Source organism: Abramis brama (genome assembly GCF_963993115.1).
Source record: "Abramis brama genome assembly, chromosome: 20".
In the NCBI taxonomy this organism is placed as follows: Eukaryota; Metazoa; Chordata; class Actinopteri; order Cypriniformes; family Leuciscidae; genus Abramis; species Abramis brama.
The window spans coordinates 19455902-19483070 of NC_139982.1; the positions used below are offsets into that span (position 1 = coordinate 19455902).

General features: G+C 36.4%; 2 protein-coding genes across 3 annotated transcripts in view; one reads left to right on the top strand and one right to left on the bottom strand.

The window, feature by feature from the left end:
• Positions 1–15357, bottom strand: part of washc4 (WASH complex subunit 4) — a 16607-nt gene extending 1250 nt beyond the window's left edge. Inside the window, exons 1-32 of the mRNA XM_084094544.1 lie at positions 15215–15357; positions 14302–14441; positions 14157–14210; positions 13953–14018; positions 13367–13412; positions 13046–13113; positions 12874–12956; positions 12745–12787; positions 12563–12666; positions 12320–12440; positions 11320–11443; positions 11105–11232; positions 10865–11025; positions 9965–10091; positions 9532–9657; positions 8041–8148; positions 7818–7964; positions 7062–7141; positions 6848–6953; positions 6636–6752; positions 6019–6187; positions 4978–5132; positions 4826–4900; positions 4636–4740; positions 3539–3673; positions 3340–3448; positions 3173–3239; positions 2557–2643; positions 666–813; positions 477–573; positions 198–394; positions 22–118 (exon numbers count right to left, since the gene is read on the bottom strand). Of these exons, the coding sequence (XP_083950670.1) occupies positions 22–118; positions 198–394; positions 477–573; positions 666–813; positions 2557–2643; positions 3173–3239; positions 3340–3448; positions 3539–3673; positions 4636–4740; positions 4826–4900; positions 4978–5132; positions 6019–6187; positions 6636–6752; positions 6848–6953; positions 7062–7141; positions 7818–7964; positions 8041–8148; positions 9532–9657; positions 9965–10091; positions 10865–11025; positions 11105–11232; positions 11320–11443; positions 12320–12440; positions 12563–12666; positions 12745–12787; positions 12874–12956; positions 13046–13113; positions 13367–13412; positions 13953–14018; positions 14157–14210; positions 14302–14441; positions 15215–15275 (3451 nt within the window). The 5' untranslated portion in view covers positions 15276–15357. The remainder of the gene's footprint in view (positions 1–21; positions 119–197; positions 395–476; positions 574–665; positions 814–2556; positions 2644–3172; positions 3240–3339; positions 3449–3538; positions 3674–4635; positions 4741–4825; positions 4901–4977; positions 5133–6018; positions 6188–6635; positions 6753–6847; positions 6954–7061; positions 7142–7817; positions 7965–8040; positions 8149–9531; positions 9658–9964; positions 10092–10864; positions 11026–11104; positions 11233–11319; positions 11444–12319; positions 12441–12562; positions 12667–12744; positions 12788–12873; positions 12957–13045; positions 13114–13366; positions 13413–13952; positions 14019–14156; positions 14211–14301; positions 14442–15214) is intronic.
• A 580-nt stretch (positions 15358–15937) lies between these two features.
• On the top strand, positions 15938–26957 carry slc41a2a (solute carrier family 41 member 2a). Of its 2 annotated transcripts, none has more exons than XM_084095815.1 (11): positions 15938–16076; positions 16955–17340; positions 17417–17524; positions 19524–19595; positions 19674–19818; positions 21723–21869; positions 21969–22116; positions 22238–22317; positions 22397–22528; positions 25824–25972; positions 26045–26957. In XM_084095815.1, the coding sequence occupies exons 2-11, from the start codon at positions 16963–16965 to the stop codon at positions 26204–26206; spliced, it is 1521 nt and encodes a 506-aa protein (XP_083951941.1). In that variant the 5' UTR covers positions 15938–16076; positions 16955–16962; the 3' UTR covers positions 26207–26957. The 2 variants fall into 2 exon arrangements, with proteins under 2 accessions (XP_083951941.1, XP_083951942.1); XM_084095816.1 differs by lacking the exon at positions 15938–16076 and adding an exon at positions 16792–16856 and having other exon boundaries at positions 26045–26323.
• Positions 26958–27169: the final 212 nt, after the last annotated feature.

Genomic DNA, 27169 nt, shown 5'->3' on the forward strand with positions numbered 1-27169 from the left:
ATCATGGATCCATTAACCAACCTCTGTCCTTCTTCTCCTGGGTCTCCTCGGCTGCTGTTTTATCGGCCCTGAAGAAGATTCGAGCGCTGCTCAGAGAGAAATAAAGCAGCTCGAACTCCTACAAATGGAGAGAAGATGTGAATAAACAAAGCGATTGGCCATCATTGTTGAGGAGCATGAAGATGCGAGTCCCACACCTGCAGATACACGTCCAGTCTCTTCTGGGTCAGGTTCATGGTCTGCAGGAGCTTCTCATCTTGGCTGGTGGACTGAACGTTCTGCTCCTTCACTACTGCGTTCATTTCCTTCATGTACTTTTCCCTCACAGCCTGGAACCAATGGAGGGAGTCAAACTCCTGATACTGGTCTAGAAGCTTCAGGATGTAGGCGACACCTGGAAAACACGGGAAAGGTCCTTGAATATATCGTTCATAGATAAAACACCATTGGTGTTCGTAAGCGTAATGAACACGTACCCATGGCGAAACCATCGTCTGTAAACGCAGCTCCCACTTTGTTCTTTTTGTTTAGTTTTTCTTTGCAGCCGATGGAGTGTTCCACGAAATTGACTGTCTGCGAGGGAGAGGAGAAATGAGCGTCATGCACGTGATGCTGCAGTTTGCAAGAGATTGACACATCACATTTTCACAGATCTGAAGACCCACCAGAGGAGGAACAATCATGTAGAAGTTCCTCAAGTGCATGTTCTTAACACTGCGAAACTCGGGTGCGAAAACCCCCACCAGCATCTTGAAGTACTCGGTTCCTTCAGCTGAGTTGCTAGTCAGGTCGCTAAGCACACAATCCAGCTGGCTGAAATAAAAATATATACAGTATATATTATTATTGGTATGTTTTGGCCATTATTATTATTTTTGAAATGAATAATTTACTAATTATTATTATTGGTATGTTTTAATGATCAGTCATGTTTATGATTGGGGGCATTTACATGTATATAAACTTTTGAAGGGTTTGTGAAGATGATACCGTTATCATCTCTGTGTAAACTACAAAAACACCAATTTGTGCACACGTCATGCGCGTAACATGTTCAGTCTATAGACATCGCCACCTACTGGCCTGGCATGAATAATACAGTGTTTTTAGTCATTTTCGCGGATCGCGAAACACGCAAAGGAAAACCTTTTAGTACATTGTTGTTGTGTAAACATACCCTTATTATTTATTAATTCTATAGTAATTACGTATTTTAATGATTGTTATTATCTGTGTAACCAATAAATATAAAAAAACAATAATAACTACTTGTTTATTGTTAATATTATTGGTGTTTTCATTATTATAATTAATTACTAATTATTTATTATTGCTATTATTAATGTAATTATTTATCATCATTATTATATTTCAGTATTTGTAGTATTTATAAATTATTGTTATGTTTATTATTTATTTAATAAGTATTTTATATTAATAGCATATATAATATATTATGATTATTATTATTAATGTTTTAGTATGTATGGATTAATAATAACTATTAAATACTAAAAACTATTAATAATAATAATAATTATTATTATATAAAATATTATTTCTTATTGCTATTTTTGGTATGTTTTAATTATTATTACTATAGAGAGCCTAAGTCCCTCCCCTCCGCTTCCGGCTCATGGGACCTTACTTCGGAAAAAATATGTATGGTAGTCAATGGCGAGAGACAACTTATCTTTTTATTCCGTCTGAACTGTGCCCTGAATTACACATATGATGTTTGTCAATTTAAAAGGCAATTATGAAAGTCAAGAAAGTCGCAGTTTGTCATAAAACAGAAGAGTAACGTTTAGTTTTATGTGAAAATCGTTCAATGAACTACATCTCTCGTCTCGCACTATGTACGTCACAAGATCCGTTGCTCGTATGTGTGCAGTCTGGTACAAAACACTCAGGCATGACGGCGTAACGTTACGATTATAACGTAAGACTATAGAAAAAATGTCAGACGTTAGCTTCAGTAAAGTTAGCTTCATTCATTGAGAGAAAAGGTATGACGTCCCATGTGCGCCTTTTGGGTTTGTAGTCTCTGTAATTACATATGTTCACAGTCTTATACCTCAGCAGTTTTACATCAAACTGCGACTTTCTTGACTTTAAAATGTATCTTTTAAATTGACAAACATCATGTGTAATTCAGGGCACAATTCAAACGAGATCAAAATATTTGTTGTCTCGCGCCATTGACTACCATACAATATTTTTCCGAAGTAAGGTCCCATGGTGGTCAACCGAAAGGGGAGGGACTTAAGCTCTCTATTGTTGTTGTGTATTATTTTCGTTATGATTTATTAAGTATTATTATTAATAAATTATTATGAATAATTTATTTATTATTATTGTAGTATTAGTAGTATCATTATTATCAATATTTTTATTAGTAGTAGTACTAGCATTATTATTATTGTTTTAGTATTTTTTAATTGTTATGTTTTATTATTCGTTTACTATTATTAATTCCATATAATAAGTTCCCATGTTGCATGCAAGCCAGCATGTGGCAGAGACGCTGATTGAGTGAGTTATGATATACAGTACCTGGCGGCCTTCTGCGTTTCGTCAGAAAGACCTTCCTCTTTCACAAGCTCCTCAAAGTTCACAATGTCCTCTAGATCAGGAACAAACCTGGAAGACATGTCAGTGTGAATGCTAAATGAATATTTTATTATGTGCATACCATGCGTGACCGTTTTATCTCTGAGTTTCATGTGAGACGACTTTATCTAGTCGTATTAATCAATTAGTCAATTATTACTATGATCTGAATGTCTCAGTCAAATAACACAGTAGTAAATATGTCCTGAAAAGTGAAGCCAAAACATTTTGATCGCCCCCTGGTGGCTGGCTGCAGTATAGGTCATAAACCCCGCCCTCTCTATGCATTTGAAAGGGACATGAGCCAAACTAAAAAAATCCAATTACACTTCAAATCATTTTTTTCTGAAGATGGTTTCTGTAATTTTAGGTAGTTCTTATCACGCAGACGTATGTTCAAGTGTTCGAACCTCACGATCACTACTGCGCAGACTCGGCGTAATCAGCAACGATCGTTTCTGGGACATTTGGGCTTCATTTTTCTACAGTGGAAGGAAGCGGAGACAGGCTGTCCATCGTTTTTTACAGTCTATGGTAGTAGTAGAAAGTGATGCTCTACCTAATAGCGCTACTGCAGCAGTGCAGCCCTCCTGACCGAATCATGCGCACATAGCCCATCGCATTGCCTGGAAGAAAGCAGAAGAGAGGGAATGAAAGAAACCTCATGGGATAGTTCACCCATCATTTAGTTCTAGATGCGTTTAAAAACCTTTAGACAAAGTTTACCGATCTGACTGATGAGCTGTCTGTACTGGTCCAGGTAGCTCTGACCATCAGGAGTAAGACCCAACTTCCTGATGCCCCGGTTGAACTTCTCCGCTCGCTCAAAGGGGTACTTCAAACAGCAGACACCAACAGAAGAACACGTCTTCAAAAAATTGATATTGCTTCACGAAAAAACGACTGCAAATGGAAACCAACATACTTTTTGGTCGGTCTGATCCTTGGTTTCCCTGAAGAAGCGGATGTCTTTGATGAGTCTGGATTTGATGTGCTCGTCATACATGAACTGACTGAAAATGTAGAATTTCTTGCGGAGGAACTGATACGTGAAGTTCACCTGCAGAGAGATACTTCAGACCATCAATACTAGCGGTCGACCGATATATCAACCGATATTTAGCATGTTTTAAGGCCGATAAGATTTTCTGTTTGGCAGATGTCAGGAACAGACTTTTATTTTGACGGTGTGCCGGACTTTTATTTTGACAGCCCTGAGAACACCACTCTCATTCTCTATCTTCATTAGTTTACCGTCTCTGTTAAATAAATAAAGTAAATGGTATATGAAAAAGTAGGGATGTGGCCAAAGCTGAATATCTTATTCGGATAGACACGGACAAAGAACGCATTCTACGGAGCCCCTAAAGGGACATGGTTAGGCTTGCTGCGGTAGAACGAAGGATCACAAATTCGCATTTTGATAGCGGCTTCCTGATGCCCACAAATTATACAATAGAATTACCCAACTATATATTGCGAGAGAACGTAAAAGCAATGAAATTTATTTTTTCTAACAATCTCATATTTTTCCCATAACCATATCCCTTTAGGGACTGCGTAGAATGCGTTTCAGTATTCAGCTTATTGTAGCATTTGCTTTTCTATTATTATTATTAGTAGTAGTACTTATACTAGTATTACACTATAGTAATATATAGTAATAGTAATACAGTAAAACACTACAATAGTACTACAAAATCAAGAAGTTGCCATCTAAATTATAAATCTGTTTATTTTATTTATTTATCTACAAGTAAAAACAAATTTGTATGAATTTGCTAATTATTTATTTCTGATTTAGTAAATATCTAAAATAAATCTAAATTTAATTTCAGAAACTGGTGTGCATGTGTTTTTACCATCTTTAAATTAAATAGTTTGAAATCATTTGTATCGGCTTTAAATCAGCCACTTTGCTCTATAAGATAAAAAAAAAAAGTTAAAAAAAAATTTCGGTCGACCATTAATCAATATGATGAGATATTTCTGGTCACATTATACAGACGGATCTCTACATACCGTTGTGTTCATGATACCCGTTCCATGAGTGCGAATGGAGTTGGCAATGTGGCGGATGTTAATGGTATTTAAGTGCTTGTTGTTGCTGGTCCTCTCAATGAAGATCTACACACAATGGAGAACAGGTTTTACACAAACACATCAACTAAAGTACATTTGTGGACCGATAACTTCAGAGGTAAAGTCTTGCCTGGTTGTTTAGGTTGTAGAGGTAGCGGGAGACGAAGACGTGAATGTTCCTCATGATCTCAAGGACGTCCAGACCCTAGAAGACACCAAAGGTGACGCGAGGCTGAATGCGACAAGTCATTTTTGAGCTGATCCGTTGAGTGAGGTACTCACCTGCTCCAGAGTTTGGCTGGGGAGATGGGCTTCAGTCATGACCAAACCATAGCGCTGTGTGGCGAGATTCCTCATCTCACTGTACGTGGCCCAGTCATGAAGAGCCACAGTCGTCAAGTTGTAAAATGTCTTGTCTAGATAGTGAGTCACATAGGCTGCAGGGAACAGAGAACTTGATCTTAATATCTTATACATCTTGCTTAGAAGACAGAGATAAAGCTCAAGGTTATGACATTATAACCAAGGACACCTTAATATGATGATCCCAAGAGAAAGACTCTTTTTCACTTTATTTTCATCTATAAAGGTATTGTTTTTAAATGATTAAATGTGAAAATAATACACAAATATACATAATATATATATATATATTCACTGTATATATTATAGTATTTATTTTAATATTTATTATAGTATTTATTTAAGAATAACATTGATATTTTCCACTTTACTAAAGCTATTTACTAAGTTAACTAAATTCTATAAAATTATACAAAATGAAATATAAAAAATTCAACCCATGATTAATGTTAAATAAATCTTTTTACTATAAATTATTGTTAAAAAATAAATTCTTAAATATGTAAAAATACATTTTGTTAAATAATACATTTTCTGTAAAAAAAAAAAAAAAAAAAAATTTTAATAAGACAAGAAAACAAGAAAAAAATAATAAATGGGATTAATCTCATTATTTTCGAAAAGACAGAATGAAACAATAATATCAGATTAAATAAATGTGTTAACATATTGTTTCAAAAAATATATTAATATTTTAACAAGTTGACTTTGGCAGTGCTTAAAATACATTTTGTAAAAAACAATTCTCTCAAATTTTCCCTGAATTCTAGTTATCAGTATTAAAGGTACAGTACTAAAAAAACACTAGTTTATGACTGTTTTTGATGTGAAAAACCTTGACTAACATTATATAAGTAAATTTCAGGGACAAAAGACAAACATGCAGGATATGTTCCTTAAAGAACTCATTATATAAAATATATTTAATGTGACTCATGCATTCAGTCTTTCATTCCCTACCTTTGATGTCGATGAAACGGTTGAAGAAGCGAATGGGCTTGAGAGAGAAAAAGTGTGCCAGATCCTTCATGCCCACTTTGAAAGGATTTCGGTCATCCAGTTTGAGGTGTGTGTGCACAGACAAGCGCAGGTCCTTCTCAATCTCCTTACACAGCTTGTCTAGCAGGTGCTAAAGATCAGAAAAATGACTAGTGTAAGAAATGAGTCTGCCCCAACCCAGATTCCACTCCAAAATAGGTGGCTGATCATGCTCATTCCCTAAAATAATTATCATAGATAAGAACAAATTAAACAGTTTTATTGTTTCTGCACCATTTGAGTGGTCGTGAGCAAATGGCTATCAATTGTTAGGGACCCTGAGAACCATCTCAGACAATGGGGTGTCTCAACTTCATTAACACACAGACCACAGCTGTTACAATAGGAGCAACTTCATTTACCTTAGGGGTGGTAAACTTTCTATTGCATAAAAGGTTAGAGAATTGGATGTTCTGGGTTCATTCCAACTCCATTGAACCCAAAGTGCTACTTGAGTTCAACTTCATCATCAAGATCTTCAACGTCCTCATCATCTTTTATTACACTACAAAAAAACATGCATCCAGCACTTTGTTTACCTCATTGAGGATTTCCATGATCTCAGTGTCATAACACTCCAGTAGCTGATCACATGACTCCATGTGTTTGGCGTGCAACATGGTGGGCACACAGTCTCTGAGAGCACTGAACATGTACTAGAGAAAATATATACATATTTAAATGCCAAGTAAAAAATAATTTCACCAAAAATCTATGTGAGCATTAAGGATAGATAGTGTTATGCATTTACATGAATTCTGGCCGCATCCACAGCGTTTTCATACACGTCATCCAGGTAGATGGGGAAGACAGTTCGATGCCAGTACAGAAAACTGCAGTCGCATTGCACTTTGACTCTGAGGAGAGAGGATATCCCATCATGCACTTACAACACAACCACAGATGTCACAGACTCAAAATCGGCTCCTGCCAATCATAACTAGTTGAACAAATTCAAGGCTCACCGCTCTCTTAGTTCACTGATTAAGTCCAGCTTTTTCAGCACAAGCTGTAAAGGCAGGAGCTCCTCATCCTTGAAGGTTTTCTGTGCAAAACAAAAAACAAAAATGCAATGAAAAAAATTGTTTTTTTACATCAAACAAGCAAAACATAAAAAACAAAGCATAAAATAAAATAAAAAACAACAAACATAAAAAATTCACATAAAAAACCCATAAACCAATACCAAAAAACAACGAACATCAAAAAAAACAAAACAAAAAAAGAATAAAACGCATAAAACGAAACCAAAAACAACGAACATCAAACAAACAAAACAAAAAAACAAAACAAAAACAACTAACATCAAACAACCCCCCCCCCAAAAAAAACAAAGAAACATCAAACAAAACCAAAAAAGCAAAGAACATCAAACAAACAAAACAAACACAAAACAAAGAAACATCAAACAAAACATAAAACAAAACCAAAAAAGCAATGAACATCAAACAAACAAAACATAAACACAAAACAAAACAAAACAAAAAAACAAAAACAAAAACAAAAAAAATGAATAATAAAAGATATTTAATAAACAAACTAATAAAATATTTTTATTAATGAGAAAATAAACTCCATGGGCATTTTGAAACATAAAAAAGTTAAATAAACTGGAAGTAACTTTCAGGCTTTAGAACGATATTTATTTTAATAGTTTATATGCAAATGTCACAAATTGGCCATTAATTTGATTCAAAAGCACTCAGTGGATTTATACTCACCATCTGAGTGCCAACACTGAGAGCCAGAGACACTATCAGTCTCCTCTCTTTGGTGCTGGGCCCGTTCAGAGTGTTCTCAGCCAGAACCAGAGCCGACAGCACGTCCAGCCTCTGCTCACTGTACTTCTTATCAGAGATCACTCGTTTCTGAATGAGGACAGCCACCAATCATTAGAATGTCTGGTCTACAGAGCTGGTGTATGTGAAACGGTTGTGTTGGTACCTTAGCAGTAGAGATGGAGGCCAGAGCCTGAGTCTGCAGCTGTTGCGTGATGTGAGACACAGAATCTGCTACAACCACTGAGCGCCGGTGGAATGTGTGCTCCACAGCCTGTGCTTGACAAACACACACATAAACACTGTGCACTTCACACAACCTAGAAGAATCCCGTTAGTGTAGCAGATCCGCAATGCACCCTACAACTACTGCAGAGCACTTGACTTATGGGGGACACTGCCTAGTGAACTAGAACTAGTGTGCACAGCCTAAAGAACGCTAGAACACTAGAACTAGTACACACTACATATCACTGCACAGTGGAACTTGCATACTACCTAGTGTACACTTGGCATCTAGGATAGCCTGTACATTACAAATATAGTTTTTTTAACTGATTAAAATGTACTAGATTTATAGTGCACACTACTATTAGTGTTTACAATTTTGTGCACACTACAACAATCATACTGGATATGTAGTGAACACTACTACTAATGCGTAAAATTTGTAGTGCATATCATTATTAGCTACGCACTACAATATACTAGATTTTTAGTGCACACTGTAAGTGTTTTAACTGTGAGTACTACAACTAATGCACTAAATTTGTGCAGACTATTATTAGCATCTAAATTATTGAGCACACTAAAATGTACTAGATTTATAATGCGCACTACTAATAATGTATCAACATTTTTATGTAGGCTAAACTAAACACTAATATGTAGACAACACTACTATTCATTGCTAAAATTATATACTAGATTTTTAGTGCACATCATTAGTGTCCAAACTTTTGTGCACACTACAAGTAATGTACTACATTTGTAGTGCACACTATTAGTGTTGAAAAAATGGTGAGCACTGCAAATAATGCACTAAATTTGCAGTGCGGACTACTATTATTGTCTAAATTACTGACACTACTATTAACGTTGACATTTTGTGTACACTACAACCATCATACTAGATATGTAGTGAACACTACTATTAAAATGAATGTATAAATGTACTAAATTGTAGTGCATATCGTTATTAGTTTCCAAATTAGTGTGCACACTACAAGTAATGTACTACAGTTGTAGTACATATCAGTGTTTAAACTGAGCACTATAAATAATGCACTAAATTTGTAGTGCAGACTACTGTTATTGTGCATACTACAATATACTAGATTTATAGTGCACATTACTATTAATGTTGACATTTTTTCACACAGTCAATATATTAGTTACGTAGTGAACAGATAAAATATTGTCTAAATTGTGTCCCTACCTTATGTTTTATGTCCAAAAACTACAACTAATGTGCACAATATTAGTGTTTAAACAATATTAGTGTTAAAAAAGTTACTTATTAACCTAAATTGTTGTGCACACTTACATTGAAGAACAGCCGGTATATAATAAACACTGCTCGCATATGAAAATAAAACGTTCCTAAAAATATGTTAAAATATTTGCTGTTAAAAATATTGATGACTCATCAACCCACTTTTAACAACTCCACCAATCGGCACAGGGCCTTCACCGAGGTCTTGGTCATGGGCCGCTGCATGGACATGTACATGTTCATGGTGGTCTTGATGATAGTGCTGATGCTGTAAGCGTACAGGATTCCCTGTTGAAACACAGACACATCTGGGTAACACTTTAGTTTAGGCTCCAATTCTCACTATTAACTAGTTGTTTATTAGCATGCATATTGCTAATATATTGGCTGTTTATTAGTACTTATAAAGCCCTATTCTACATCCCTTAATCCTACCCAATACCTAAACTTAACAACTACCTTACTAACTATTAATAAGCAGTAATTAGGAGTTTATTGAGGCAAAAGTCATAGTAAATAGTGAGAATTTTCCAAATCTTTTAACAACATTTTTAATCCCAAAAATAACAGAAAAGAAGAAAACTTCAATCTCTACCTGCACAAATGTATTACACCTGTTGCTCAAGTCCTCAGACAGTTTTTCTGGTTTCGGTTCTTTTGATAATATCGACTCCATCTTCATCATCCAGGAGGTCACAAATATGTAGTAGGACTGCATGTCTCTGCACACAGGAACATAATCAGTCAATGGGGTTTTCGAACCGGGTAGTTAAAGGAACTTAGTTATAGGAACTAGACACCAGGGCAGTTTCAAAGAACTAAATGTTCCCCTAGGGCCATTTTCCTGGTTGCATTCGCACCGATAGCAGGTTGCGCTTGTTGTTGTGACTTATTTTGACGGCGCTGAGAGCATGAGCACACAGCGCTCCCATTATCTGTCTTTAGTTTACTATCTATTTAACAGTCCTGTCTAATATGTTATAAGATAGAACTGTTATACAAAGAAAGTAGACAGTATATGAAAAAGTATTAGCGTTTGCCGTGTGGTTGATGCCCAATGTCGCTAGCTGAGCAGAATTACAGAAATATCATTACATAATCACTCAAAGTCGCGTTGGATTTTCTCCTTTGCGTGAAGGTTAAAAGGTCCATCTTTCATTGTTTTCCATGTTCGTACAGTTAGTTTCTGGAGTAAATATATAGGCTAAAATCTGTGTGACACAGCTTTTTAAAAAATGGCGTGCGTTCGGCCAGTCAGCATACACTTATGTCTCTGATAGTTCCTATTGTGCTGGGTTAGACCCTACTCTGAAGTAGAAGCTAATTTAGTTCCATCAAAAAGGCGTTCCTAAAACTAAAATCATTCCCAGGTACTGGGACTATGAAAAGGTTCCTCCGGTTCGAAAGCCCCTAATATAAGGAACCCTAAATCTTTATAATGGCATAAGATACATGGACCATGAATGAATTGTTGAGGCTAAATCATAAGTCTTACTTCATTAGTGTCTGTGCCTTTTGCTGCAGGAACGCATCTCTGCTGCTGCGGATGCTCTGGATGCTCTTCTTGTCCAGTAGTTTAGCTGCCGCGGGGACTTTGTTTATCAGAAATGTGTCTGGAAACCAGATTATATTAGCTGCTAATGTCACTGCAGGGACCTGGAGGATTAGAGAAGGGAAAGAGTTTTGATAGAGCAGATCTACACATGCATAAATCCCACTAGTTAAGTGTACTCACCTTTTTACACACATCTATCAGGGATTTGTAGATCTTCTTGTCCACTGCCCTAAAGATGTGGAAGTGTAGCACAAAGAGACCACATACGCCCGTATACTTATCCCGCTGGTCAATCTCTGACGGCTCACCTGCAAGTCACATGGCTGTTGTCAGTTGTCTATAGCTGAAACAAAAAGTCTCATTAATGCGGTTTGGAATTCAAAACATATACAAACCAAGCTTTGACTCAATGTTGGCAAAAATGGTTCTGATATTATAGGCAAACTCCTCTGCAAAGGCACTGTTTTTAGAGACCGATACACCTTCTTCTGGGTTATCAAACCTCTGCTCCACACAAGCCTGCATGAAAACGGGAAAAAACACTTATTAACCTACAGCCAATATAGGAATGATGTGAAAACCTGGAAGACTATTTCGCCAGTGAGATTTTCCTATGGGTTTTTATAATGGGCTTTTTCAATCTATGAGTGAAATAATGTTTGTGATAAACATAAGTTTGACGATACTTGAATGTTTTGTTCTACAACATAAATTACACACACCCATATCGAAATCGCGAATTTTAAAGCTGTAATTTTTTTTTTTTTTTTTAAGCGTATGTTTCAAATAAGTAACTAGATAAGAGCGTTTGGGGTGTGAGTGTGTGTAATTTACGGTGTTGAAGAAAAAGTCTAAGTATCGAATTAGTCTTCCAGGTTTTGACATCATCCCTGATCCACTCTGTTATTTTATTTATTTAAACTTTAAGACAACACATTCACAACACATTTAACTTCTGTAAAGTGACATTTCAGTGACCAATAATTCAGTAAAAACTTTGTAAATGATATATGAAAGATAATATTTATTTATACATATGTATATAGTACATGCGCACACACACATATATATACATACACATATATATATATATATATATATATATATATATATACATACACACACACACACACATATTGCACACACACATATAGTATATAAAGACAAACTTTAATGTTAGATGCGATTAATTGATTAGACAGCACTAGTATCTATTTTTAACTTGTAGTTTTTTTATATTATTAAATATTTGTAAAACAATTGTTATATGTACACATATACACCCAACACATACAATAAAGTGCACTGAGAAATTGAAAACTTTTTTCTTCTATATTAACATAAATTTAACATAACATAAACACACACACACACAAAAAACTGAATGGTGTTGACCTGAAAGATCATGCTGTCCAACAGCTGCCCCTCCAGCTTCAGTAAGAGCTTCTCAAAGGGCTTCAGTTTCTCCTCTGGAATGGCAAACTTAGCCGGGTTATGATGGACAGATTTCAATAACCTTCAGAAAACAACACAGAAAAATCTCTTCATCAAGAACCCCAACACATTTCATAAATGCCTTCTTTTTTTAGTCTTCAGTTTATTCACATTCATTTCAACATCTAAATGGTCCCACTCTACCTTTTATACATCTTCCAGTGTTCCCTCAGTGTGGCGTGGTTCTCCATGATCTCATCCAGGGTGATGAGGACCACCAGAAGCTCTCCCAGATGTTCATACACTGCCTGATTGTAGACAAAGAGAAACCGTCAATACAAGACGTCACGTATCAGTGTGAAGAACCACATGAAGATGAAAATTACCTGAAAGTGTACACCTGTGGACTCAATGATTTTTGTTGCACCCCTGAGATATATATAAAAATAAAAAAAATTCAGCAACACAGCATTCATGTAACACTACATAACAAGTAAATATTGTATATTTCTCACTTGCTGCTGTTGTACAAAGCAGCCAGCTGGTGAACCATGTTGACCACCACCTCAAAGCAGCGCGACACAAAGCAAGACAGCTCCTGTTACATAAAAGCAGAATATATATATATAAATTATGCGTTTAGGGCTCTTAATTTCTTATGAACGCAAAAAGATAATAATGTCAAACCTGTAAGAAGGAAATGAAGCGTCCCATCTGAATCTGAGACTCTCCCTCCACCACACTAGTGTCTGACACTGCAATCCAATCAAATGGAGTCATCAAATTCAAATGGCGTCATGCAATACATTTGTATTATTATTAAAAGGTACAGGTTAGTTCAGTCAAATTAAAGTTGACCATGAATAGCATTCAATTCTAGCTGGATAAAATCATTTCCTGTTTAATATCTACTTAGATATATGATTATTGAACTAAAATGGGAATAATGTTCAATTTAAAAGATTTGCATGCAAACTGAACTGCAAAAACCAAAACAACAATCGTTACCTCCTTCACCATAATACAACAAGCCATTGTAGAACTTGGTTTCAGCCTAAAAGTAGACAAAAACATTATCAGCTTTGCTAAATTTACATCAGATTAATTTACTTTATAATCATCTGTTCAAAAGATTGGTGTTGGTATGATTTTTCTTAATGTTTTTTAAATACGTCTCTTATGCTCACCACTGAGGCGGCAATTTATTTGATCAAAAATACAGTAAAAACAGCAATATTGACATATTATTACAGTTTAAAATAACTGTTTTCTGTTATTTTCTAAAATGTAATTTATTACGGTAATGCAAAACTGAATTTTCAGCATCACTGATCATCACATGATCCTTCAGAAATCATTCTAATATGCAGATTTGCTGCTCAAGAAACATTTCTTATTATTTTCAATGCTGAAAGCAGTTGTGCTGCTTAATATTTCTGTGGAAACTGATATTTGTTCAGGATACATGCTGTTCTTTGGACTTTCTATTCAACTGAAAAATAAATTCTTTGTTACATTTTTAAATTTCTTTACTTTTGCTCAATTTAATGCGTCCTTTTTGTATGTTCTTGTACTATTTCCATTTATTACTTACCTCATATTTCAGTTTTTTAACCTCACTGCAAAGAGCTGCATACACTGTGATGACTTTATTAAGCACCTAGTGGGAGGGGAGAGAGAGAGAGAGAGAAAGAGAGAGAGAGAGAGAGAGAAGCAACAGATAAACTCATAATACACTAATTTCACTTCAGTATTTGCAGTCCACCAGTATTTGCAGTTGAAGCACTAATTAGCATACCTTATTTTCTGTCTTGATGAGTTCCAACAGTGAGGACTGTTCATACGGCAGGAGCTGGTGTGGAAGAGCAAAGACAGTGATCTTAAATAAACGCAATTCAACAAGAAATAATCCCTGATATGAAGATGTAATAATTCCACAACACCTTCAAAGCGATGGGATCCAGAGTGAAGTCCCATACATCTCCGATAGAGTCGTCTAGGGCTTCTTCAATACCCTGGAGCTGAGCGGTATATTCTTCTAAAAACTTCTCATAGTTTTTGACCTGCACTTCTGTGTGAATTTCTGCACAGGAAGGAACAAAATGCAACAGATCAACAGTCACAAAACCAGCAATAAAAGCTACAAATGATTTCCTTCCTTATGTGGGTGAAAGGAAATTCTAAAAAACATGCATTTGTTTAATTAAAATTGTATGTATATTTATATATACAGTAGTCAACATTTGAAGTGAAAGTTAATCAAAGTTGTCCTAAGAACGGGTATTGTTCAAAATTCATGTGTAACTTTGATGAAATCTCATTATCTGACATTATTACAGTAAGGTGATATCTTGTATAAAATAAAATAAAATAAATAATAGCTATTTTATCCATCTGGGTCTTTAGGTCTGTAAAGTTTGACCTCCCCAGTTATAGACCAAAATAATTATATTATAGCATGTATTATATTCAGAGTTTTGGCATGTAAATCTAACTTAATCATAACTTAAATTAAATAATATCATGTGAATGAAAAAAAATAATAATATTCTGAGCACTGAACTCACTGGCTAATTAAATTAATTACATATTTTGGAATTAAAATAAATCAAAACCTCAAATACAGTGATGTGAAGACACTTCCAAATGAAAGTGAAAGTCTTCCTTATCAAATGTTTGTGCAATCAATAAAGCCAACACACATTAACGTTAGTTCTAATCAGAGTGTTTGAACTTGGCCACTTTCCCTGGTCATCTGACAGCTGGCTAACATTTCTCAGCTAGCTGCAGGATCTATACAGATTGTTCAGATTTGTACACATTCCTAATGTCATCCCGATCAGACGCGTTACTTACTTTGAGATCCATCATCAAAGCGGTCAAACTCCCAATCAGGAGATAATGAATCCACAGCCATCCTGATAGAAACGACACAGACTTCTGTTTTCAGTCAGCTGCCATTAGGTCAGTCTGTTTGGGGATTTACTGCACAGGCGTCTGGAGTCACATGATTCGCACAGTCAAGAGAATTTCCGGTCTGCGCTTCTGGGTGAAATTCATAATAAAAGCACGTAGAAAAATTGCCAAAATTGCCCAAACATTTACGTTTTGTATTTTTTACATATATTTTAATATTGTAATGTTATATATATATATTAACGTTTAAATTATGCTCTGAAGACAGTTGTTTTTGGATAATAATGATGAAAAGTCGTAATTTTGATCAAACAAATACCAGAAAAATTAATCAAATTAAATATTACATTTGTGTAAATTTATAATCTCCGATATATTTAAAAAAAAAAAAAACATTGCTATACAAGAATCAGTGACTTTTGACTTGCAGTTCTCACTCTCTCCTGCCGGTGGCGTCATAAAGCACAACGACAACACAAATGATGGAACAACTTTCTCCTCGTAATTGTACGATAGAGAATTGTACAGATGAATGCATTGTTATATTTACCAGTCCGTTGAACCGCAAACGCCTGAAGGCCACATTCATAAAGTTTTAGTCTGTCCTCGGTTTTCTAATGAGAAATGTGTGCCAAATGAGTTCATGGTCAGTATGAGCTCAGCACAAAGAGATTGACTTCAGTCACACAGTCAGTCTGCTAGTAATGTGTATGGAAGGCTGAATGAGAGAAAAAGTAAAAAATGTGCTCGGCAACCACCACATGTTCAACTTGTTGGTTTTAGGGCTTTTTGCTGCTTTAAGGTAAGGTACATTTATGTAAACATTGAATTGAGGTTATAAGTTTATGATTACTTTCAGTATAGTGATTACCTGAGCACATCTTATTAAATATTAAGCATGTAAATGTTCTGTTTATATATTGGTATGTTAGACCAATATAATCACATGTACTGAATGATAATTCTGTTTGTAAATGTAGATGGGAAATATGCACTGATCTGTGCTTTTCTCAGTTTAAACTCTAGTGACATTCGCTCTCAAACTTGGCTTCACAAAAGCTTAAGAAACACCTTCACAGCAACGTTAGTTTTTTGTAATTTGATGGTAATATATGGTAATGGTAATTTGGTAATATAATACAAAGTATAGTGTTTTAATATATTTTGAATATATTTTCAAAAATTACCGTTACATTATCACAGTCTGTGAAAAAGGTCCATTATGCCCACACTGCCATAGTAGCCACAGAATTTATTTTTCATCTCAAATTGGTGAGTTTGTAGAAAAAAAAAAACATTTTATTGCTTATTTTTGGACAAATAAAAACCTTTAACTTTGAACTTTAAGCTTAACAGTTAAAACTTGATTTACAATTTTAATTCACACAAACGAGACGCTTCAAAAGCGTGAAGCCAATGATGTACAACACAAAATAGTGGTATCATCTGCATAAAGATGATACCTAACATTATGAATATTATCACAGATGTTATTTATATATAAATAAAATAACATGGGTCCTTGGACTGACCCCTGAGTAACTCCTTCATGCAAAACAGATAAGGTACAACCCTCTAAAAGGTTCATCTAAAATTCATCTATACACATGATTCATTATATCAAATATCTTTACATGATTGACTTCAAACAACCAACTCTTGGTACTTTGAATTCGAAAGGTTGTGTAATGGGATCCATCATTGAAGCAAACCAGAAAGAGTGTGAGCTGGACTCAGCTAACCTGCCATCTGGAGAAAATGGGCATCAATTTATACCAGAGACCAGAAGACCTGACATAGAATCAAGCTTCTCTCGTATCTGCAGTAAGGAGTTTTCAGAGTCAGATCCTCTGCTTCTTAATGCGGGAACAAAACTGGGAAAACATCAGGACAACATCGGGACAACATCGGCTTCCTGGACCATACCGCAGGATGATTCTCAGAATTTTCATGTTCAGGAGATACCAAGTGAGTCGATCTGGGCCATGGTGATACAGATTTTGGTTCCATTCCTCCTGGCAGGTTTTGGAATGGTGCTGGCGGGGATGTTGCTGGACCTAGTGCAGGTGAGTGTGGGAGATGATCTTGGGTGGATGTTTGGGATTTTTGACTATAAATTGTTGTCTTGTGTTTATAAATTAGCACTGGGACGTTTTCACTACTGTGACCGAGATCTTCATACTTGTCCCACCTTTACTGGGCCTAAAGGGGAACCTGGAGATGACAATGGCATCAAGACTCTCCACCGCTGTAAGATTACTATGTTATCTATATAATCCTATTAAATCCCACTGGAGCATTCATTTTCAGCCTGGTTTATACTGGTTTTGTGCCAATCTAAAAGCCATGCTTTTCCCCAGAAAAAGATTTAGGGATGCACAGTATATTGGTACCAATATTGGCTATAGGCAATTATTAGTTGTTTTTTTTCCAATTCAATTCTATTTGCTAATTTTCTCTAATTACCTTTGCTGTCATTTATTGATCACTTACAATTCATCTTTAAAAAAAATTATTACACTGCTAAATGTAATTATTTGCAAATCTCAAATTGAATATCATTTTTAATGCTGTCAAATCGATTAATCGCGATTAATTGGATCTAACATAAAAGTTTTTGTTAACATAATATATACAGTATATGTGTGTATATTGTATATATGTATAAATATTAGTGCTGTAAAATCGATCACAATCACAATTTTTGTTTATATAATATATGTATTTATATATATACATATATGTGTGTGTGTGTGTGTACACACCTATATATGTGCGTGTATATGTCTATATATATATACACAGACACGTGCACACACATACACACACATATATAATATATATATAAATATAATAATATATACACACACATTATGTAAACAAAAACTTTTATGTTAGATGCAGTTAATTGCGATTAATCGATTTGATAGCGCTATTTTTTATATGTCTATATATATATACACAGACACGCGCACACACATACACACACATATATAATATATATATAAATATAATAATATATACACACACATTATGTAAACAAAAACTTTTATGTCAGATGCAGTTAATTGCGATTAATCGATTTGATAGCGCTATTTTTTTTTTTTTATAATATTGTAATGGATAAATTCATGTGTAGCATTTGAAACAATTCATTTGAGTTTTTTGTGTTTTATTTTAATTTATTTTGGCAAAGTAGTATAGAATTCTAATATCGCCCATTTCCCTTAAATGTGAAAATAATTTACTTATTGGTATCAGCCATAATTTTAAAATGGGTGGATCCTTAAAAATATATTTAACTAGAATGGTCTTTCTGATGAAGCTGATCAGTGAATTCTTGGTTAGCCTAGTTAATAAGCCTGGTGGAGACACTCGTACAAAGAATCTCTTTTACATTCTTGGTTAAATGTTCTTATTATTATTTAAAATGTATTAAATGTGTCTTTGCATCTGTAATCCACAATGTGAAAATGTCCAGTTTTAAAAATGATGGTTCCTTATTGGCATCTAGTTCCATGAAGAACTTTTAACATCCGTAGACCCTTTCCAGTGCACAAAATGGTTCATCGTTGAGGAAAAAGTTTCTTCAGATTATTAAAATTTTAACTAAGAAAAAAATGTTCTTTCAAGAACTGTTCACTGAAAGGTTATTTTTAAAACCCCAAAATAGTTCTTCCATGGCATTGCTACAAAAACAATAACTTTTAGAACCTTTATTTTTAAGAGTGAGGGGAAACCTGGAAATATCTGGGTAATTTAAAAGGGAAAAAATAATGGAAACTACTCAGTTGTTTTAATTATTCATAAATTAATGCAATATTTAAAAGCCATTGACTTTTTATAGTCATTACACATTTTTATAATTATGCTCATCTAAAAACAAAACAAAATCTGCTAGATTTTGCTTTTCTGTCTTCGATTTTGACAGTATTCACGAACGACTGGAAAAGTCATGGAAATTCATTGATTGAAATGTGTGGGAAGTGAGAATCCTGATTTGCCCACTGTCCCATTACGCATGTTCTACTTTTTCCTGCTTGTTGAAGTCTGATCTGCTGTATTGTATCTGCGTTGTGTTCTTTCCCCTTCATCACACGCTTTTTGTCATGGTGAGGAACTTCATACCATGCTGTGAATAAAAACTGCCCTCAGGGTTATACAGGGTTATATATAGTTTTGTAATGCTTTATATTGCTTAAAGAAAACAAATAAACATTCATTCAACTCTTCAATATCAATATGGCAGGTGAATGTTGGCAGAATGAACTCCTCAAGCGAGAAGTGGAACCTGATCATCGGAAATCTTGCCCTCAAACAGGTTAATGCAGCTCATTTAATCATTTGATACTTTTGTGGTTCTGTTCTGTTCTTCATTCAGCTTAATTTGTCTCTTTAGATACAAGCTACAGTTCTGGGCTTCCTGGCTGCTCTTGTAGCATCGGCTCTTGGATGGATCCTGGAAGAGGAGCTCTTCATGAACCATGTAGCTCTGCTTTGCTGTTGCAGCGTGGTGACAGCGTTCACAGCATCTCTGCTGCAGGGTTTGCATCCAAATTTTTGACCAATTTTTATCGACCTAAAATAGACCATTTATAACACAATTAAATGCTTCATGGTCATCAAATACGGAGGACATCATCTTTGTCGGTGCTGATCATGAGGTTATGAGGCTTATGGCTTGTGACCTTGGCCACGCAAACCCATTTTCCACACAGGTCCCGAATATAGACCCAATATCCTCAGGCCACATATCTCACATTATCAGCATTTAGCATAAATGGATAGAACTGTCAGTGTGATCAATGGAAGCAGTTCCTTAGTGATAACAAACAAGGTTAAGCACTGAACATTATTTCTGTCATGAAAACTCATGAGATTGGTATGGTAATAGAGATTAGCATGGTAATGGATTTGGCAATGTTAATGTATTTGGCCAGAATAGATCTGCTATGCTTCTGCTGCTGCTGCAGAGCAAGTACCGAGACTTGCTACTGCCAATACATTCACTGCCAATACATTGCTGTGAGAATGAAAGACATGCTGCTGCTGCTGCACATGTAAAGCCCGGGACACACGTCGGCACACGTTTTGTGCGTCGGCCGACTTAAGATTTCTCAGTGTGTTCTGCACCGTCAGCTGAAATTGGTCTTCGTCAGCTTTTTTCGGCCGATTCGACATGTTGAAACGGTACAGATAGAAGGCTGTTCTAATTTTATGTCATCTTACCTGAGTGTTCCTTGGCGAATATTTCAATATTAACATGAGTGGAGTGGAATAAAGAAAGTGTTTAGCAGGATTGATATTCAAAACGGTAAGCACGCACTGCTTTGTTTACAGTTTGTGTATCTGGTCTTTTTCCCCCGATCAGTGCTAGTTCTTTGGCGTCGGTTCGGTGTGTGCCTACCTTTAAGGAATATTTCACATCTGGAAAGATGAATGTGTATTTAAATTGGGTCATTTATGTAGTAGAAATGTGAAATTATTTTAGAAGTTGGTGCCTTCTAGACTGAGAAAAGCCAGAAAATTTATTTTTAGCTCATGTGGATGAAAGACAACAACTCCCAGAATGCACTTGCTTCGCTGCCCTACGAAGCCACTCCCAAGCCACGCCTACCGGTTACAGAGGGCAGTATCAGAAGAAATGATACAACTAGGCTACTAGTTGACTCGAAACTGAAAAGACGGCGTTTTATCATGAGATCCCCCTATGGGCGGGTTGAAAACATGCGTAACTAGCTCCTACTACTGGCTGTAGTCTCTCGCCTCTGGCCAAAAAAGCCTACGATAACGCAAAATTACGATTTTTGCTTCATCTGAGGTTTTTTTCCAGACACACAATACAGAAATCTCTCGTATCATGGGGACATGAGGGAGGGAAGCACGGCCATTCGAAAATACTACCGGGTTTCTACTGATACAAAGCTTAGTGCTAATTGGTGAAGTATCCCTTTAACATACATGAAATAACCCCTAGCAGATCTATACAGGTGGAGCTGGGGAAGGTGTAGGGTTTCTGAAAGAGCGATGTGGACTGCTAACATGCTAACAGCAACACTACCGGTATTTGTTTGAATGTTAAGCCGCAGCTCATTGGCCGCTGATGCAACAACAAACAATCAGCTGTGCTATGTAGATAATGACGTGATCGCTACCAAATGAGTTAAAGACCTATCAGCCTGCATCATCTAGTAGTTTCATGCCAGAACTAGGTATTAACCCCTTACACTCTTAAGGTGCGGTCATATTTACCGTTGTTCGGTTTCTGTAGGAATCTACCTGTTTGGAAATTTCACGGAAGGGCGAATGATTTCCTCACACAGATTTTTGCAATGAGTTTCCGTACGAGTTAACTGACCCCAGACTTAGTGCACATAAGAATTTATTTGTAAATTTCATACCACAGATATAAATTCTGAATTGATTTAATATATTAATATTTTTCCAGGGATCTTAATGGTTGGTGTGATTTTTGGGTTCAAGAAGGTGGGCGTCAACCCTGACAACATAGCCACGCCCATCGCTGCCAGTTTTGGTGACCTCATCACACTTGGACTGCTCGCCATCATCAGTCAAGGCTTTTTTTACTGCATGGGTGAGAATGAAAGACCAGTTCACTGGACAAAGATTAGTTTACTGAGAGGATATTTTTACTCTCTTTAACACCCTTTTATTTTGTAACTCTGGTTTGTAGAACCTTACCCTTATATTACCTACCTGGTGTGTATTGTTTTCCTGTCCCTGACGCCGGTGTGGGCCATTCTTTCACTTCGACACCCTGAAAGCCAAAAACTGCTGTTTTCCAGCTGGGAGCCAATAATAACTGCACTGGTGATCAGCAGGTAAATGTTCCTCACTTAGTACATCAATATAAGTCTATCATGGACCATTTTGTGATGATGCAACTGTAATTATGTTGGTACAACCAGCTTATCTTTTTGTTTTTTTATTTCATATCTCCAGTCTTGGAGGACTGATTCTGGACCGAACCGTCGCAGAGCCAATGCTTGAGGGAATTGTTCTCTACACTCCTGTTATAAATGGTGGGTCAAACAAAACTCACTTGCTGTGTTCTGATCAACTGTGTCTGTTTTAAATTTCCAATATCAACCTTTCCTTAAGGTGTTGGTGGTAATCTGGTTTCCGTCCAGGCTAGTCGTGTAGCCACGTATCTTCATTTTCACTGTCCGCCGGGCGAACTTCCAGACGACTCTAAACGATGTTACTGCCCCTGCCGCAGCTTTTACACCACAGGTAAAGGTCCTGATAAACTCACAGCGAAGTTCTTTTGTATTCTTTACTTTGGGGTAAAAGACTTGAGGTATACCTTTTGCAGCGATGTACTGTTAGCGAACATCCTGACGCCATCCACACTGTTTGGAGCGACGTGTAGTGGCAAACAATTTTCTAATACGGAATAAGAGACAAACATGTATCAATTGTCTTTAACAATTATTTATTCCCTTGCAAGGAAAGGTCAGCAGTCATACAGTCATACAAAGTGCCTGCAGAGTGTGACAACGAGTGGGGGGTATCCTTCATTCTTTATAGTTGTTCCTCCCCCAAGGTTGTTTTCCCGAGGCTACATCAAGATGCATCTTAGCCATAATTAACATATTGTTTAGATTTGTCTATCATACTTAATCAGATTACACCCTTGAATAGAGACTCTCTGTCTCGGTCATACATTCAGTCACATTAACTTTTGTCCGGTCATATACAAGGACATACACATACAGTGAGGAAAATAAGTATTTGAACACCCTGCTATTTTGCAAGTTCTCCCACTTAGAAATCATGGAGGGGTCTGAAATTGTCATCGTAGGTGCATGTCCACTGTGAGAGACATAATCTAAAAAAAAAAAATCCAGAAATCACAATGTATGATTTTTTAACTATTTATTTGTATGATACAGCTGCAAATAAGTATTTGAACACCTGAGAGAATCAATGTTAATATTTGGTACAGTAGCCTTTGTTTGCAATTACAGAGGTCAAACGTTTCCTGTAGTTTTTCACCAGGTTTGCACACACTGCAGGAGGGATTTTGGCCCACTCCTCCACACAGATCTTCTCTAGATCAGTCAGGTTTCTGGGCTGTCGCTGAGAAACACAGAGTTTGAGCTCCCTCCAAAGATTCTCTATTGGGTTTAGGTCTGGAGAACCTTGATATACTTCTTACAGAGCCACTCCTTGGTTATCCTGGCTGTGTGCTTCGGGTCATTGTCATGTTGGAAGACCCAGCCTCGACCCATCTTCAATGCTCTAACTGAGGGAAGGAGGTTGTTCCCCAAAATCTCGCAATACATGGCCCCGGTCATCCTCTCCTTAATACAGTGCAGTCGCCCTGTCCCATGTGCAGAAAAACACCCCCAAAGCATGATGCTACCACCCCCATGCTTCACAGTAGGGATGGTGTTCTTGGGATGGTACTCATCATTCTTCTTCCTCCAAACTCGTTTAGTGGAATTATGACCAAAAAGTTCTATTTTGGTCTCATCTGACCACATGACTTTCTCCCATGACTCCTCTGGATCATCCAAATGGTCATTGGCAAACTTAAGACGGGCCTTGACATGTGCTGGTTTAAGCAGGGGAACCTTCCGTGCCATGCATGATTTCAAACCATGACGTCTTAGTGTATTACCAACAGTAACCTTGGAAACAGTGGTCCCAGCTCTTTTCAGGTCATTGACCAGTTTCTCCCGTGTAGTTCTGGGCTGATTTCTCACCTTTCTTAGGATCATTGAGTCCCCACGAGGTGAGATCTTGCATGGAGCCCCAGTCCGAGGGAGATTGACAGTCATGTTTAGCTTCTTCCATTTTCTAATGATTGCTCCAACAGTGGACCTTTTTTCACCAAGCTGCTTGGCAATTTCCCCGTAGCCCTTTCCAGCCTTGTGGAGGTGTACAATTTTGTCTCTAGTGTCTTTGGACAGCTCTTTGGTCTTGGCCATGTTAGTAGTTGGATTCTTACTGATTGTATGGGGTGGACAGGTGTCTTTATGCAGCTAACGACCTCAAACAGGTGCATCTAATTTAGGATAATAAATGGAGTGGAGGTGGACATTTTAAAGGCAGACTAACAGGTCTTTGAGGATCAGAATTCTAGCTGATAGACAGGTGTTCAAATACTTATTTGCAGCTGTATCATACAAATAAATAGTTAAAAAATCATACATTGTGATTTCTGTTTTTTTTTTTTTTAGATTATGTCTCTCACAGTGGACATGCACCTACGATGGCAATTTCAGACCCCTCCATGATTTCCAAGTGGGAGAACTTGCAAAATAGCAGGGTGTTCAAATACTTATTTTCCTCACTGTACATATATTAATAAGAATATGTATCAATACCACATTCATCTAATTGCCATCATATTTCTAAGATTCTATGAGTATAATTAAGTGCAAACATAATAGAACATTACATTTATTCCACAGACGTTTAGATGTAAATACGTGCTGCATGCTCTCAATAACAAACAAAAAACAGTAGTTAAGAAAGCATCTGATCATAGCGATGTAGATATGTTTGCACCAGCTCTGCATTTGGCACTCATTTCCAAGATATAGTTGCAGACCGGAGAACTGCAAAACAGGGCTAAACTCATGGGCTGCATCTGAAATCGCATACTTCCCTACTATATAGTAGGTGAAAAATAGTATGTGACAAAAGAAGTATGTCTGAATTCACAGTACTCATAAAAGAGTAGGCAAAAAGTACCCAGATGACCTACTTCTTGCGAGATTCTGAAGTGTGCAAACGATGGACACTTTACTATCCCATGAGGCCATGGGAAGCGAAGTAATTGACGCTGGTTGGTCACATGATAATGACAACATGGCGAATATAGTACGTCCAGATTACATTCATACTACACACATTCATACTTTATAGAACGTCCTTTTTTAGCGGTCGTGGAGTAATTACTTATTCATAATAAGTATCAAGAGAGTATGCGATTTCGGACGCAGCTTCAGGACCCTATTTTAACGATCTAAGCCAATGGTCTAAACCGCAGGGTGCAAGTGCACTTAGTGCATGTCCGATTCCACTTTTGCTAGTTTAAAGCTGCAGTCCTTAGCTTTTTTGGGTTGAAAATGATCCAAAATGAATTTGCAAGCGGAAAAACTGATAGCTTCTCTAGCGAGGAAACGGATTTGCTCGTGCGTGAGGTTAAAGCGAGTGAGCAGACCATCTACAAGACAAAGTGTACGCCCGTCTATAGGTGCACATTACTAACGCCCTCTTTAAATAACGAAAAAATATTGCGCCATTTACTTTAGACCAGGTTTCAGTTGGTTAATGGCGCAGTCTATTTCAGTTGCCTCAAAATACATTTTGAAATAAGAGTAACGGGGGCGACTCAAGATTCTCAGGTTAGGAGGGGGCAGGGATACTGGGTGCAACTAAAAAGGTTCTGTTGTCCGATAAGATCCGGTTTCAGACAGTCGAAGGAGAGGTGTAGGGAAGGGTAGGGTAGGTGAACTAACCCTTTAAGGTTTCAAAACGAAGACAAATATCACCGTTGCATTGCTTCTTACAGGGCCGAATGGAAGATCAGCACGGTTGCTGCTCATGTTGGCCATCCCAGGTCACCTGATCTTCATCTACACCATTTACCTAATACAAGGCAGCCCGGCTCCACCCACTGCCGTCTTTATTTCCTTCTATTTGGTAGCAGCTTTCACACAGGCAAGTGATGTTAGCGTGTGTCTTATTGAGGAGAGGAGTGGTATATTTGACTCTGAATCTTCTTCCATTCAGGTGTTTCTCCTGTTGGGCACCGCTGATGTGATGGTTCACTGCTTGTGGAAATGCGGCAGGGACCCTGATAGCTTCTCTATCCCGTATCTGACGGCTCTGGCGGATTTGTTGGGCACTGCTTTTCTAGCACTGTGTTTTCTTCTAGTGTCACTGGTGACATAAATGTTGAAATGACATTGTCATATTTCATTAAACAGGTTAGATATAACCTATCACCACTATCTGATGTGCTGGTTTACATTTCTCTCGAAGTTGAACATTAGTGAATGACTTTACTTGAAATATTTGAAATATCAATCATTCCATACATGCAGTTCAATGAATCACACATGCTGCCTCATGTGACAATAGTACTTCTCCAAGTCACATGACCATCTTCACTGAATAAAGAACAGCTGTTTCCATATGTTATTATGTTAAACATATGACTGATTTGCACTCATCTTCCTCAGTATTTTCAATATGGTTCTTCTAATACATATGTTTTATGATTCAGAAATGTGTATTTAGGTACATTGAGATGTGGCAGGCCATTAATTAAATGGTATTGATGTCCAAATATTTTCGTTGGACAGCCTATACAATTTACTAATGCATGTGTATTTTATTTTTCTATTTATTAGATATTGGTCAGGATGGATTAAAACAATAATGTCTTGGTGTTGCTAGTTTATTGTTTTATTATATTTTGCTGTGAAGGACATAAAACGTATCAATTCACTTATGTAAATGTTATCAATGCTAAGGTAGATTGATGAAAGGAAGAAAATTACTGTATATAATTTGTATAAATGATTTGTATAAAAAAAATCATTTAAATTATCTGAAAATGCCTGGTTTACCACGTACATGACATTTATAGTTATTTAACATTATTTAATATCCACAGTTCAATAAAATCCTTTTTACTAGTAATTTGTCTTTATATGCGTGATATTATAAAAGGACAATTGTTTTCATTTTTCTGAGAAAACTGTTTTATTTAAATTTCTGAATAATGTCCATCCAGGCAACTGAATGTAAACAGACTTCTTTATACTGTGATAAACATTTTATAAAAAAATATTAGCATGATTATGATTAGCCTATACAAACAACATTAAAATAACAGATTTGTATACTGTT